The following is a 17327-nucleotide window of genomic DNA, read 5'->3' as shown; positions in this document are numbered from 1 at the left end:
AGTTTTCCAAATTTATCTCAACCTTGTGCATATCCTTCAGCATATTCTGAGAATAATGGCTATTTCTGCAAAGAAACATTGACCGATTTAATATTGCTTCCTTGTGAGAATCCATCTATCATAACTAAAGCAATTTGTCATCAAGGAGCGTTTGGAAAGAACAACGGAATCAATAACCTTAGCAATACGGACACATGTGTTTTTTGGTAACCTATTCGGCTGCCTCACACTACATAGATTCCAATACAATAGAAAGTCCTCGGCGTAAATTGGAAAATGGGAGAGAAATATAGTGTATTACGTTTTTCAACCTTATATATGTGATCAAGTAGTGTCTACTCACCTATTCAATGTGTGAAATAAAGCATTGCATCCATAATCTATATAAATTGCGGTTTCTGGTGTTCCTCTCTTTGTGACCCAACTCTGCTGCCAAATTCCGGGAAGTGTGTGAAAAAAATAAATCAAGTATTGTACAGTGTGATGGACAAACGCCAAAAGAAATGATTAATCCTTATTATTCTCACCTGGAGCATTCACAAAATGTATGTCAAATGTTTCTCTCCCTTCTTCAGGGCCATTCCACATCCAGTGAATTATATCGTAATCACAAATATCTAATGTCCTTATTGCATAAGCTATACGGATGGGGGTGGTACAGGTGCCCGGAATCCCTCCTCAAGAGCAGACACGCCAATTAAAATAATAAGAAAATTTCTAGCACTTAACAAACAGCTGGCTCCGCCTTGCAAGGCATTGATATTTGCAGGCTTTTCTAGAGCAGGATGTATAGTAAATATTTGCCACATACACTAAAATTGATATATATAGTGTATGTATATAATAAGAATGACTATTTTGAAACGAGGCAAAGTTTGAATCCCACCTACATGCACTTGTCCCTGGCATTCACTCCTTGCCCCGTTACATTTTCTTGGTGAAATAACAGCAACAGGCCGGTAAATAGTCTTAATTCCAATTTGAGGAAATCCTTCAGCACCAGAATATTTTTCTAGTTTTCTCCACCTGTGTGTGTGGTGCTCTCTTTAGAGAAAAACATTTATTTTCAACCAACCAAGAAAAGACATTACATAAGAGAGGAAGGGACAAGGGAGATGGAGGGAAGGTAGTTATAGATCGAGCAGAGGACAGTACAAGCAAACCTACCATAGCCTGGTTTACCATGGAGAGCCCTTCTAGCCATGGTCCCTCTGACAGCTCCCCCTTGTGCAGAACTTCTGTCAGAAGCCCTGATGGGCTAACAGTGTTACCCCCTCCACTCCACTCTTCGGCAGGGCAGCTAAGTGTTTGAGTCAATGTTCTACTGCCAGAGTTGGAAAGCCCACACTTCTTTCAGTCCTTCGACCAGAAGAGATTGCAGTCACTACAATACATGACTGCCATCAAGCATTTTGTGTTTAGCTTGCAGTTGCCTTTAGACACTGCAGTGCTCGTTGACAGGAGAGCTCTAATCCTGGCTAAAACCTCCACCTTCATGCCACTAATCCTAGTTCTTTGTAGTATACTTGAATCTTTATAGCCATTTGCATTCTGGTTTTCAAACATAAAGTTGCCAATAATATGGAGTGTCTGGGGAGTAGGAATCTCAGCCCCTCCCCCCCCCCCCCCCCCCACCTGGCCTATGGTAGACTGTGGCATTCACTCGCAACCAGCGGAGGTGGTATTGGAGTAGAATAGCTGTTGACTGATTTGGTGTTTGGCTGTGCAGAACACAGCATATGAGAAGGAAATATGAATAAATCATACTGTATGTGCTTTTGAATGAAGTGGCTGCGAGTATCTGAAACTGGTTTAAGAAGGGTTGACTGCAATACACAGTTCAATGTATAGACTACTCGCCATAGAGGGAAAGATAGTTAATGGTCACTGTACGAGAAAGTGGTCCTTATAATGATTGATTGTAAATGAAAATAAATCCTCTCACATAAGGTCTGCACAAGCATAATACAATGAGATCAAAAGATAAATTAAATAGAACATAAAATAAGCTTGTGCTATAAGGACGTAAATCTGTGGGTCCTTAGGAGAGATTATGACACATTTTATATAAAAGTCCTTGTGTTTAGTGTTAATGTATTACTCTATAGCTCACTGCAGAATGTATTACTGTACAAAGATAAATGCTGAATTCTATGGTTAATTCTTGTAGACTTGTCTGGCTTTACATAAGATCTATTGTCTACATACAGCCAAAGGGCTTCATATACCACCTTATACTCTCTAACCGCACTAATGGAAATACACTGCATGGACTAATCATCCACATGCACAGACTGCTCACAGTTCAGCTTTGGCTGTGACTTGTGGACAAGGAGATGATTTGAACTTTCCTGTTTTGCAATACCTCTGATTAAAGGACATATATGGTAGACACATCTATACTAATTTATGGGTTTTAACACACTTGTCTTATTTATTTATTTTTAATGATCTATTAGTGTTTGATCTCCTTGTACTATATTAGTTGTTTTGAATGATATATGGTGTTTTTTTTAGTCCTATAATTATGGACTGATGTACAACTATCACCTCTTTGAGTCTCTGGACTTTTATCATTTGCTCTTTAGCATGTGTGAGAAGTTTTCGGTCTGGGGGAGTTATTTTGGTCTATCAGCTCTATGTATATCCACAAACTTTTATTAGTTGTAATTTAGAAGGCCATTAGAGGCATGCTGCGTGTCCTGTTTACTTTGTTATAGATAATATGTAGAGGTTGCTTCTAATGGCTGCTGTCTACTGAGGTTAATGATGGAGCGGTTACATTTATAGGTATGAAAGAAATCTGACTGGTATTTATCTGAAAATGTAAAAAACCCTGTGTGTGTGTCTGATTTTTTTTTGGGTAGGATTAGGTGTATTTTTATTAGCAATGCATTATTCAGCTTCAGTCTTTGCTAACCTGATTTCTTTTTTCTACATGCCTTGTATTTCCATAAGGAATTTTCAGTCCCTTCTACCTTTTACTTAAATGCTTTATTTTTCCCTCATTACATTCTTATTTAAACACATTTGTTTCCATATGGTATGTGCTTGCAATGGAATTTATTTTTTCAAAAATATATTTTTTATTTCCACACTAATTAATACCACCCAATTCAACATTCCAGATCCTCCAAATGTTCCTTCTATCAAAAGGATTATTGGAGAGAGAGATTACCAACTAATTAATGTTCCATTTGTTTTGTTGTTTTATATTACCACTTGTCTAGGCCTAAACCAGTATATCAGATCCAGAACATGTTCTGTCACTAGTGTCTATAGCACTGGGTGTTGGTCCTGTTATGCTGTTTGTATGGTGTCTCCACATCTCCAGCTAAGTTAGTCAAACATCTGCCCCGATTTTACACGTTTTACTTCCCAGTCTCCTTATTCTCAAATGCATTTCCCTGGTATTTGGTACTGTTATACGGCTGTACAAGAGTTGTTTTATGTATATCGCCTCAAGTGCTCAGTATAATAGAGTAGCTATTTATTAATGGCCATGTTCCCTATTACTGTACATATACAGGACTGGATCTGGTTGCTTTGATTAGAATTAATTATTTGTTTTTATACTGCACAGAGGTTAAGTGGTTAGCACTTCTGCCTCACAGCACTGGGGTCATGAGTTTGTTTCCCAACCATGGCCTTATCTGTGAGGCGTTTGTACGTTCTCCCCGTGTTTGCATGGGTTTCCTCCGGGTGCTCGGGTTTCCTCCCACACTCCAAAAACATTGTGGTAGGTTAATTGTCTGCTAACAAATTGACCCTAGTCTGTGTGTGTGTATGTATGTTAGGGAATTTAGACTGTAAGCTCCAATGGGGCAGGGACTGATGTGAGTGAGTCTCTGTACAGTGCTGCGGAATTAGTGGTGCTATATAAATAAATGGTGGTGATGATGATGATTAGACCTTTTATATGCAGGAACACAATGTTTAATACAATACATCACTGCGGTTCGTTTGCAAGCTACCTTCTACTACCGTTGTGCAGTCAAGCGTTGTAGTTTGAAAGAAACTGTAAACTAAAGAATACATTTATTTTATATATATATATATATATATATATATATATATATATTTATATATTTATATTTTTTTGTTTTCTAATAATAATGTTGTTCAATTTAATCACCGCTTTCCATACCAGGTTTGATAAATCGTAATAAATATATCCTCTACATCTGCTATAAGACTAACCGTTCCAGCTAATTGTAACTAAATAAGACCACGGCCTGATTGTGGCTGACAGTCATCAGAGCTGGAGTCTGAAACTTGTCGGTATGAAGGTTTTGTACTTGTACTAGAAGCTTCCCTGTGACCTTCCTGCTGGAGGGGAGTGTGTGTGTTCAATATGAGGAATATGTTCATGAAACCTCCTGTTTTTATTGACTGATAGATAAGAATGGCAGTCTTAGGAGACCTCCCATCACAGTGAATCAGTGGCCAGCCGTGAGTTCTCTACCTTTTAAGTCACTTCAGTTTGGATCAGGTCTGTTGGGATGATAAGAGACGGTGTTCTGTGCTGCATTGTACTGCAGTATGAAATATGCACTGTCTGACGGCCCCGCAAAGCTTTGGGGGGCCGTCAGACCAGCTTCCCCAAGTCTACTACTGTATAGATGTATTTATCTAGTCCCTGACCACAAACCCAGAAGCAAGAAATAACCATATGTGGAGCTAGTAAAATAATTAGATGATAATGCTGCTGCAATGGGGGTTCTGTAGTCCCGAAATTTGCCTGAGGCCTAATATTAGCACTGCTCATTAAATCAATCAATACCTAAACCTAAAAAGTGGATTTATGTGAATAAAACTATAACCATATGTATGTTAATTCTCTTTGTATATATTATGGGACTGATGAGTAACTAAATGTGTGGTGCAATTGGATCATTTACAACAATAATACTTTAATGCAACCTCATGTATGATTATACATTTTAACAACAGCTTGGATATCCTCAGCAGCAGCTATTTATATAGCGCCACTAATTCGCAGCGCTGTACAGAGAACTCGCTCGCATCAGTCCCTGCCCCATTGGAGCTTACAGTCTAAATTCCCTAACATACACACACACACACACCCCAGTGCAGAAATAGTTTACACAAAAACCTGGTGATTCGCCCTCTAGGCTATTCTACCTTATTAACCCCACTCAACACAGATCACACAAGCTTACAATTACCCTTCTCCTGGAGATCACATCGCCTCACTAATACCTCTGTCATACTGCCACCCTGTCAATATCCCGGGTTCATATTCCCAGAGGCTCTTGCCTTTTAAATCCCCGGGTAGACCCAGTTTATACTGAACACGTGTCTACCCGGGTCTCCATGGAAACATCACAAGAGAAGCTCTGATTGGCTCCTCTTGTGATGTGTTTTATTTTTTATTTTTTTTATTATTTTTTTTTAACTTTATCACTGTGTCTGGTGAGACCCAGGTTTAAAAACCCGGGTCTCACCATTCATTGTGCGGGCGACCCGGGTTGGACCCAGGAATTACCCCAGGTCATCAGACCCAGGAATTAGACCTGGAGTCATTCATACTGCAGCCTAGACCTGGGCTCGCCCTGGGAAAAACCCGGGTCGAGGCTGCAGTATGAAACGGGTATAAGCACTTTTTCCCATTGCTATCTGGCGGCACCACTATGGAATAAGTAGCACTTAACCTCATGTATCAAACTCCTATTATCCACATTGTGAGCCCAGCTCTTTTATATCTTTGTCTGCTAATACCCAGTCTTGTTTTATTACTGTTTGTTCCCAGTTGTAAAGAGCTATTATGTATGATGGCTCTATATAAATAAATGTTGATGATAACATGTGGCCCATCCTATGTAACCACCATCGCAGCACATGTTCTCACGTCAATGAGAAATGTAAAGCAAATAATGACATTGTCTGTATCATTTTGTTGTACTCTGTTTGACTACACAGTATCCTTTGCCTCTGTTGCAGGTCCGGTTGTGTACATGTTGGACCTCGCAGACAGACTGATATCCAAAGCATGTCCTTTCGCTGCGGCTGGAATTATGGTGGGGTCGATATATTGGACGGCTGTCACATACGGAGCAGTGACTGTAATGCAGGCAAGTCAGATTACTTTCCACAATGTTAAGCCTGCGGTCTACCAGCAGCCAGTGCAGTCATGTGCATCTTACACATGCATATTGATTACCTCAATCCACTTTCATGCTAAACTTGCTCTCGGCGTCCTAGTTTAGACTTTCCGAGAAGGCTGCCTGTCTGCTGTAGTTCATCCATTATTTTCTGAAAACATATAATGCAATATATTAGCCAACATTTTGTTTAAATGGTTATTTCTTTTATTATTGAGGAAAATACACCTTATGTTTTCATCCACTTTTTCATTTAACTGTTTTCTGGCTGTTTAGATGGCCTGAGCAGGGAAACTAGTAGGTGAATATAATTATACATTCAGTAGATTTGTAGAAAGTAAACTTTCATTTAAAAGGTAGTGTAATCAGAATAAGGCTTTTGAGTATTTTGTGTAAATTGAAATATAACCGTAAACTAAAGAATCCATTTATTTTATTAAATAATCAGGTCGTGGTCTCATTTAGTTGCAATTTAGTTAATTAGAAGTTAATGTGTCATTTAACATACAATTTTATTTTTTTTATTACATTTTCAACATTGCTGTTTGCATATTTAGTTACAGAACTTACCTGTTCAGATAAAACAATAACTAAATTTGACGTCTCCTTTTGATTATTATTTTTTTTTATGCTGTGTAGTTCCTTATTGAAGCCTGCAGATGTCGTTGTGACATTTGCTATCTATAGAAAGCCTTTGACCAGCAAACAAATCCGTCTGTGTTTCACCCAGCTCATCCTAGTTTGTAATAGTAACGCAACTTCTGTCTATGGTCCTACACAAGGCTGGTGATCCATTGGCTTAAGGAAAGCGCCAGTGACACCGCGTGTCAGATATGATTTCTAGTGGTGAATACAGCAGACAACAGATGTCGATGCTCCCGAGCACAAGCACAGCTGGGTATGGAGTCACTGGATCTAATAGGTTCCATCCCCATCCATTCCATCAAAGTGTGCTGTGATCGGTAGAAACATTTCACCTATTAAAAAAAAAGTTACGAGAGTAAGATATCGAAGGCCACTTGCTCCACATGCACCCTCCTTACTCCCTCTTATGGATTGACCCCAAGCATCGTGCTCCACCTTCCCAATTTCCCCCGACTCTGTACCCGCTCTCCGTTTGGAGTTATTGCACGCGTGCATTCCACCTGATCTCTGACTTTCCCCTTATGTCTTCTCTATGGAACAACCCCGAATTCACCCCCAGACTCGACCTCTGTATGTTGAATAGCGCACAAAGTTAAATTCTTCTACAACATTGTCCCCACAAACTACTTCTGCAAGTTCTTGGATCTCCTGGACCGTTTCAGGCTACCCTCAGCCACATTTTACCAGTACTTACAGATCAGCCATTTCTACCAAGATGAAGTAAGGAGCAGAACCTCTCATGTCCCCTGCCCCCTAGGAGCCTTCAGCCGTCGCAGGTCCACCTCCAGTGGCTTCATCTCAACATTTTATTCAATACTCCTAAAACACGATCGGGCAGCTAAGGAAAGACACAAGCTCAGGTGGGAGAAAGATATTGGTGAGGTCCTTGGAAGATTGGTCCCAAATCTGAGAACCGTGGCCAAGAGCTCCATCTGTACACAGCTCAGAGAACATTCATACAAACTCCTCTTTGGCTGGTACCTAGTGCCAACGTGACTTGGGGCTATTTACCCCAATGTCTTGACGTTCTGTTTGCGTGGTTGTGGAGCAGGATGCACTCTCTCACATCTGGTAGACATGCCCTAAGGTGTCACGGATTGAGATCTGCCACACACTTAACTCCCCCACCCAATTCTTGACACCCTGAAACACATACAAAAATTGGACACGTCTTACTCCCAGAGTGATGCCTTATGGCCCTAAACTGGAAAGGAAAACAGACCCACCCCCTTTCCTGCCCAAGCGCTAATCCCCAAATTATGGCAAATATACAAAATGGAACACATTACCAGCATAATCTACTATTGCCCCCCTCCAATTTTATAACACTTGGCAGGCCTGGACATCACATTTCACTTTGTAGCACTGAAAAATGCAGTCAGGACCCCCTGTGCGCAGCCCAGCACTCATTCTCCTCCCTGTCACTGCCCTACTAACATCCCACCGTATTCCTCCTTCTCCCTGTCACTACCCTACTAACATCCCCCTGGTATTCCTCCTTCTTCTCCCTGTCACTACCCTACTAACATCCTCCCAGTATTCCTCCTTCTCCCTGTCACTACCCTACTAACATCCTCCCGGTATTCCTCCTTCTCCCTGTCACTACCCTACTAACATCCCCCTGGTATTCCTCCTTCTCCTCCCTGTCACTGCCCTACTAACATCATCCCGGTATTCCTCCTTCTTCTCCCTGTCACTACCCTACTAACATCCCCCCGGTATTCCTCCTTCTCTCTGTCACTACCCTACTAACATCCCCCCGGTATTCCTCCTTCTTCTCCCTGTCACTACCCTACTAACATCCCCCCTGGTATTCCCCCTTCTCCCTGTCACTACCCTACTAACATCCCCCCGGGTATTCCCCCTTCATCTCCCTGTCACTACCCTACTAACATCCCCCCGGGTATTCCCCCTTCTTCTCCCTGTCACTACCCTACTAACATCCCCCCGGGTATTCCCCCTTCTTCTCCCTGTCACTACCCTACTAACATCCCCCGGGTATTCCCCCTTCTTCTCCATGTCACTGCCCTACTAACATCCCCCCAGTATTCCTCCTTCTCCCTGTCACTACCCTACTAACATCTCCCCGGTATTCCTCCTTCTTCTCCCTGTCACTACCCTACTAACATCCCCCTGGTATTACTCCTTCTCTATGTCACTACCCTACTAACATCTCCCCGGTATTCCTCCTTCTTCTCCCTGTCACTACCCTACTAACATCCCCCCGGTATTCCTCCTTCTTCTCCCTGTCACTACCCTACTAACATCCCCCCGGTATTCCTCCTTCTTCTCCCTGTCACTACCCTACTAACATCCCCCCGGTATTCCTCCTTCTTCTCCCTGTCACTACCCTACTAACATCCCCCCGGGTATTCCCCCTTCTTCTCCCTGTCACTACCCTACTAACATTCCCCCTTCTTCTCCCTGTCACTACCCTACGAACATCCCCCCGGGTATTCCCCCTTCTTCTCCCGGTCACTACCCTACTAACATCCCCCCGGGTATTCCCCCTTCTTCTCCCTGTCACTACCCTACTAACATCCCCCCGGGTATTCCCCCTTCTTCTCCCTGTCACTACCCTACTAACATCCCCCCGGGTATTCCCCCTTCTTCTCCCTGTCACTACCCTACTAACATCCTTGTAACAACCATGCTTTTGAAAAATTTTAACATTTTTGTTTTTTGATTTGCCTTAACTGTACACCCTACACCCCTCTTGTGTTCTGTACCCCCTCTTTCCTCATTGTACTGTAAAAAAAAACAATGAAACGTCTTTACAACAAGAAAATAAGAAGAAATGACTTTCCCATTAAAGCACAGTGTAAATATCACTGCAGCAGACCTATAACAGGCATCTTTAATGCATAGAGAACAAACAGAGATGCAGAATATACAATATTCACTCTTGTATATGACCGTTACATCCTTACTACTGTACATCTCCCTGGAATTATTATACCAAAAAAGTTCACATGTTATTTTGTAGTTTTTTTTTATTTCAAGTGTATTTACTGTAAATAAAGTAGGTAATAAAAAGTCTGTTCATGTCCCCTGTTGGTTTGGTTTGATGCGGCACCAGAAGTGTCGGAGGCCATCCCTTGTATAGTATCTGCCACCAGGGTGCATTTGTAACATAAGATGCTTTTTAATTATCAGTCTCAAGATGTTAGATGCAGCCGGTATCCTACAATAGTATAGGAGTATTACAAGTAAATGCATGTGTCAGATATCCCAGCAGTATAATTAGCTGTTGTGTTGTTTGTTCTCCAAGGATATAATCATAGAATGTGGAGGTTTAGCGTTGTAGAACTCACATCTGTCCACAGACAGCTGTGTAGATGGCAACGTGGGACGGGCACACTTACCCATACCCACAGGAGGGACCAATAAAGAACATTGTAACTGCCAATGATGCGATAGAAGCCCAACCACATATCTTCTGGTTCCTTCATTTCTAGAGAAGGTCCCAGTTTTTCATTGTTTTGGGACTGGTAACAAATATTTATCACTGTTATCTGAACTGGATGGTTCTCTATTGTTAAGTATCCCAAGTGGTTGCACATTGGAAGTGAACCAATCCCTTACACATGGAAACCATTTAGTGGTTTCTGGGCTTTGCGGTTCCTCAGTAAAACGTTTGACTGTTGTCACATAACACAAGTACAGAACCCAAGGCCTGTCCTCTCCATGGTTTTATGAGACATGCCATGTGATGTCTATTGGTTGCTTTAAAAGTGCGTCTGCGCTATAAAAAATACCTTCCTGTGCCCACATCAGCTTCGGCATTGTATTTCCTCTGAAAGCTCTGCCAGGGTGATCTTGTCCTTGCCGGCTGTGACATTTAGCTTACTCCTTTGTTCGTGGTTCTATTTATGTTACTTTTCAGTGAGTGACTGCATTGTTCTCCACTTGTGCAATCAGCATTATAGAAGATAACATTCACACATACACCAGTACAGTGTGTGACTATAGTCTATCTGTATCCAATAAATAGCAAATTCACAGCCCTGCACATCAAACACGGAGGCTGTGTTATAGGTGTCAGAACCCCCCCGCATCTATTCCCATTTACTGTAACTTAACAGACCCTGGCAGATCCATGATTGAATTCCACATTTCATATCTATTTGCCATATTACTATAGATATTCTAGAGAAGGTGTTGATGCACTTAAAATACATGTAGATCCAGTATGAAAAGGCATATTGTAACATTTATTAATATATATATTTAATTATTATACATATGACAAATTCCAGGTATATAGTGTTGTTTGTAACCTTCTGTGTGCTCTCTTGAATGTGCAAAACACCAAACCATCTTATTGTAGCAACAAACATCCCCTGAAGACCTCACCCGGACAGCAGTGTTGTATAGTACACAGATGTAGCTTATTGCTTAACTATATTTTCCTGATGTATTTTGAGCACATGTAGTAGATGATGATGTGGGTTAGTGGTAGAATTGTGTGTGTGAGATTAAAACCACTTATCTCTTCATTGTTGGCCTTTGGTTCTTCATAATGCCCCTCACCAAATACAAATCTATTTCCTGTGTGGCACCAGGCTTCTCCTGTTGTGTTATAATCCGTGTGTTTGGCATGATATAGAGCTATGAATAACCATGTTATTATTGAGGCATTGTAAAACGAATGTTAATATATTGCCCATTTAATTAGATGCCTGTATTAGCATTCTCTCCCTTGATTCAGGATTAATTGGATAGCCTTGGTGACAGTGCTGGTAATATTCGTCGCACACAATTATGATTTGATTATTTCATTACGTCCCTGGTCCGCAGCAGCTATAAAGTAATTGATTTATGATCAGGGGGTTAGCAGCGGGCGGGTGGGGGGGGGGGGATATAACATTATGGTAAGTCATGAAAAGAATGTGGCCGTTGCGACATAAATACTTTATTATTAAAGCCCAGTAGAGGCTGCAAATCACCATTAGTCAGCAGATTCTTAATGCCAATGATGTTGCTGACTGTTTAATGCACAAAGCTGCACGTTAAATTGTGAACGTGGAAGGTTAGACACATCGGTGTCTGCTCTTTTCTTGCAGATCCTGAGTTTAAGTTGGGTTTTTATAGACAGAAATGCTGTTGGCAAACTATAGATTAATTATAATGGTGTTTTAAACATGTCTTGGTGCCACCGCATGTAGCTAATTACTGCTTATATAATGTCTTTTCATGTTATGGGTTATTTACCAATCAACCCATACGAAGAGATTTCCAGGCAGCAGGAATGTAGCCGATGTCTGCAGACGTGTTCAGGTCCAAGATGTGGCCTGGACGTTTGACGTGTGCTTTACAGCTATTGTTACATAACTTGTCTGATAACTACAAACGAGGGTTACTGCATGTGGTTAATGAGGATGTGTGTTTATAGGAAAAATAGTCCCCCTCAGTGTGTGTGTGTATATAGCTCTATATGTATAGAACGTACCTAGCTTTTCTTTTTTTAGGGGAGGGGATTTAGCATAGCTACGCCCCTCCTTCACGCTGGTTGGCCCCGCCCCATACTTTCCTTTGATCAGATCTCTTGGCTGTAATTAAAGGTATGAAGATTGCTACTAGGGGGGAGCGATTGCCCCCATCTGGATCCACCAGTGGTTAGCATTGCTGCCTCACGGACCTGGGGATCATGAGTTTGGTCCCATCTGTGTGGAGCTTGCCAGACTGTAACACACTGGAACCTTCTTTATACTGCCACTCTCTCTCACCACCATCTAGACTGTAACACACTGGAACCTTCTTTATATGGCCACTCTCTCTCACCACCATCTAGACTGTAACACACTGGAACCTTCTTTATACTGCCACTCTCTTACCACCATCTAGACCAGGGGTGTCCAACCTTTTAGCTTCCCTGGGCCACATTGGAAGGCGACAAGTTGTTTTGGGCCGCACATAAAATACACTAGCACTAATGATAGCTGATCATCCAAAAAAAACATAGAAAACATTGCTAATGCTCCTTGTTGTTGCTCAGTGCTTCAATGACATGCTAATGGCTGCTGTCAAACATCAAGTGATATTGTTATAACATTTTATGAAGGGCTTCAATACAGCAGTCATTAAGACAGGAAGATAAGGTCCGTGATGCTCCAGGACAGGTGAGTTTGTGCACTGGTCAGCGTCCCTTGAAATAATAAAAAAAAAAACCCTTAACTTACCTTTTAATCGGCTTGTTCTCTGATCCTCTTCTCTTGTTTTTTCCGTTTCACTGCTGCTGATAGTTCGCGCGGGTGACTCCTATGTGCTGTGCTCCGCAATGGATGTCGGATGTGATGACATCACGCCCCCGACATTCACTGTGAGCGCCGCATGGAGGAGGAGACCAAGGAGGGTCTGCGTGACCACAAGGTAAGTATTTTATTATCTTTCTCTTTTTTTGCAGGATTTTTTTTTCCATTAACAGCGCTGCCCCCTTGCCACAACCAAAACTCCTGCTGGGCCACATTTACAAGCATGCTGGGCCGCGGGTTGGACAACCCTGATCTAGACTGTAACACACTGGAACCTTCTTTATACTGCCACTCTCTCTTACCGCCACCTAGACTGTAACACACTGGAACCTTCTTTATATGGCCACTCTCTCTTACCACCACCTAGTCTGTAACACACTGGAACCTTCTTTATACTGCCACTCTCTCTCTTACCACCACCTAGACTGTAACACACTGGAACCTTCTTTATACTGCCACTCTCTCTTACCACCATCTAGACTGTAACACACTGGAACCTTCTTTATACTGCCACTCTCTCTTACCACCACCTAGACCAGGCCTGTCCAACCTGCGGCCCTCCTGGTCTTGTGAAACTACAAGCCCCAGCATGCCCTTCCAGCTATCAACTGGTTGTCTACTGGCAAAGCATGCTGGGGCTTGTAGTTTCACAACACCTGGAGGGCCGCAGGTTGGACAGGCCTGACCTAGACTGTAACACACTGGAACCTTCATTATACTGCCGCTCTCTCTTTCCGCCACCAAGTCTGTAATACACTGGAACCTTCATTATACTGCCGCTCTCTCTTTCCGCCACCAAGTCTGTAATACACTGGAACCTTCTTTATACTGCCGCTCTCTCTTACCGCCACCTACACTGTAACACAATGTAACCTTCTTTATACTGCTACCCTCTCTTACCACCACCTAGACTGTAACACACTGGAACCTTCTTTATAACAACACTGTTCTGTGATGCCAGGTTTGGGATGATGGTAAAGGGAGGGATCGCTGTACGTCTTAGTGTCTCCTTAAGGTGATCTCACCACCATTACTAGAGGATTTGTCAAGCAGCACCGCTAGGGGGTCCCAAATAATGACACTCTCTATGGTGGTGTTTTGTATAACTATTAAATAGCACTACATCAGCCCCTGAACCACACAGACATAAATTCCCTTTGTTTAAAAAAAAAAAAGCCTTTTTCTTCCAGTTAATGAGTAATCAAAGTATAAAAAGAAAACGTTAACCATGATTATCGTTGTTAATTGACATCTGTGCTAATTATGTCAATGTTGTCTTTGATTTTCTGCCAATCTCTGGGGGTTCCTGTTGTGTGTATTTGCATACCAAATATATAACTGATTACTCACAAAGACTGCGTGGAGGGGCAGGAGGCGGACTTGTTGTTTTTCCGATGCTTTGTTAGGTAGCACATTAAGTATTTAACGCTCTCCAGTGCTCGGTATACAGCATATGTGCTCCATTGCAATGCACCACTCAGGTCTCTGCACTTCACACAATCTCCACGGGTCATAAATCAGTCATTAGCTCCTGTAAGTGTGTTTTCAATGCTGCTTTCTTGTGTAACAGTCTTTTGCATGGCTGGAAATGATATGGTTATATATCTATCAAGGTTGGAGAGACCCCACATCATCCTCCGTTACCAACTGGTTTGGTCTGTGAAGCAGCAAACAGAATCCTCACTGCCTTCCCAACAGCCATTAGTTTCTCTCTAATAAATAAAATGTATAAATATACACGTGAGCTGTTGGTAAGAAACCAGTGACATAATTATAGCGTCAGCACTAAGCCCTAATCCTGTGTTTTCCTTTCTGGATGTAAATTCCGCTCAGTGATGTGGAACCAGCTGTGATGTCCTTTATGTGAGATTAAGCTGCGGCCCCAGTCGCCATGGCTACACAATAAAAACTGCTTCCTGCACCCGGTGTAGGGGAGCGCTGTAATTTAGACCTAGGCCCCTTATAATGAAGCTGCTTAATGGTTTTTACTTTACTTTATTCCTGCCGACGTACTTGTTTCTGTATTGTCTTTGTGAGATCCTTCCCCCCCCATCCTATATATGCCTTACTGTTGGGGATATAATCTTAGTACAAAGTCTGCCTTCCGTTTATTTTGTGTACAGTATATAGCTATGGTAGACCGTTGCCTGGTATTTTACATCACACTGGTGAGGATTATATAACTTGTCCGCAGCCATGGATATATATAGTACCTGCTTATATAGGAATCTTTATTCGTTCTTGGTTAGCAGTGGGAGTACTGTGATACTGTAAGTTAATGTGTTTATCACACGCTGGTATGTGCCAGGCACTGCGGGGTTAATGTGGTTAGGTACATCCAGGTCACTGTGCCAGGTCCATGTATATGCTGGGATGGGTGTAATATGCTGGTTATTGGCCTATATATTATAATATTTTGTATAATTTATATGTGTTCCTTGTTAAGTAGTAATATGCTTTGTGGGTGCGCTGTACACCCATGTATGGAAAGTCTTGTAAACAAAACAAAAATAGTACATTTAAGTACACACCCATCAAATTGCCTAATTGGCCCCTAAAAATGTTCTGTTCCTCTAAATTCCATTTGAAATCACTGGCGTGCGACCTCTGGATATTCCTCCGACTATGGAAGAAACCCGCCCTGAACCTTTGCTGCATATAACTGACTCCTAGTAAAATCTGTTTAATGCGGCCATTAACAAATGTAAGAAATGTTCCCCATCGATAGTGTGAGGTAAAAATTATTTCTTTTACAGTTTTCTGTCTTGGATTTGAGTGACTTTATGAAAGGGGATTCCCAGACCTAATTGTTTCTGTTCTGACCTAGGTGCTACCTGTAGACCTTAACTAAACTCCTGTGTTTGGTGTGTGTGACTATAGTTGTACAACATCTGTCACACACATGAATACAAACCAAGCTGTCTGTTCTGCATATAACGGTCACCATATAAGATGTTTTTATTCCTCCAGGTGGTGGGCCACAAGGAAGGGCTAGATGTGATGGAACGGGCCGATCCTCTCTTCTTGCTGATTGGTCTTCCCACCATACCCGTCATGCTGATCCTGGGTAAAATGATTCGCTGGGAGGATTATGTGCTCAGGCTGTGGCGTAAATACTCCAACAAATTACAAATACTCAACAGCATATTTCCAGGTAAAGGTCATTTTTATTGTACTTTGTAAAGACTGAGTGCATGGTAGGCAAACCATTGCTGTGTATTCCACATATTACTGACATCTGTTTGTCTAAGTGACCTGTACGTACTCTACTACTGTGACAGTAACTCCATGAGATAAACTCGATAGGAAACTCCGCCTTTAGGGAATTCTGTTGTCCAGGCAGATGTGTTTATTTTTGTTACTCTTTATGTGACATATCAGATGCACAGGAATGAGCTCCTCTGACGACGTATCCATGAGCCTGACAACGTAATTATCTGAAGGCGGAGTTCCCCTTGATGTAAAAGCTGGAAAGGATTGCTTACTACGTTTTACCTTGTTTCTGTATTTATTAATCATCAGTTTACATTGTTCTCCCTTATTGTACAGGTCTGTGAAATATGCTTTATAGGATGATAATACTGATTTTGTCACTTGCATGTTAAAGGTTTTTTTTCTCATATGCAGCCTTACGAAGCTCCCTTATTATGTATTGTACTATCTTATTGTCCTTGTGCTGTAATTCTGCCCGTTCTCCTCAGGAATCGGATGCCCAGTCCCTCGGGTACCAGCTGAAGCCAACCCGCTGGCAGATCATGTCTCTGCTACCCGCATACTGTGCGGAGCTCTTGTCTTTCCCACCATTGCTACAATCGTTGGCAAGCTGATGTTTAGCAGTGTTAATTCCAATCTACAAAGGACAATTTTGGTAAGGATTCTGTTGGTTCAATAGTAGTAGTTCAACCCATGAAAATATAAAAGGACCCAATTTGTATTCACTATCAGCTGTGTGTTAGATGTGAGTCAGCTAGACAGCAGTGTGTACATACAGGGAGCACAGAGTAATGCCCACCAATACTTTATGTGCTCGCTGACCCCAGCGAGCGCATCTTATATGTTGTAGAAACAGTAATTTTGACCCACTCCGACATCAGTTTTAATTTATATGTTTATAAATACTATACTAGTAGTTAAGTTTTATACAGTGTATGGTTTACCATTAATGTTTTACAGGCCTCAGTATACAGACTCCCTAGTTTATCTAGTCAACACAAAACAAAAGTGGGCTTACATGGACTCCATAGAAATAGATTACTGTCTACAGAGACAGGATGGTCCATGTTAAGTAGAATCCACAAAGATT

General features: G+C 41.8%; 1 protein-coding gene across 1 annotated transcript in view; it reads left to right on the top strand.

Annotated features, from left to right (window-relative positions):
• The window catches only part of MARCHF5 (membrane associated ring-CH-type finger 5), a 53678-nt gene that overhangs the window by 31844 nt on the left and 4507 nt on the right, over positions 1-17327 (top strand). The window contains exons 3-5 of the mRNA XM_075216158.1: positions 5965-6095; positions 15995-16178; positions 16726-16892. Of these exons, the coding sequence (XP_075072259.1) occupies positions 5965-6095; positions 15995-16178; positions 16726-16892 (482 nt within the window). The remainder of the gene's footprint in view (positions 1-5964; positions 6096-15994; positions 16179-16725; positions 16893-17327) is intronic.

The sequence above is a fragment of the Mixophyes fleayi genome, chromosome 6 (genome assembly GCF_038048845.1).
Source record: "Mixophyes fleayi isolate aMixFle1 chromosome 6, aMixFle1.hap1, whole genome shotgun sequence".
Taxonomy (NCBI): domain Eukaryota; kingdom Metazoa; phylum Chordata; class Amphibia; order Anura; family Limnodynastidae; genus Mixophyes; species Mixophyes fleayi.
This window is presented reverse-complemented; position numbering and strand designations above follow the sequence as displayed.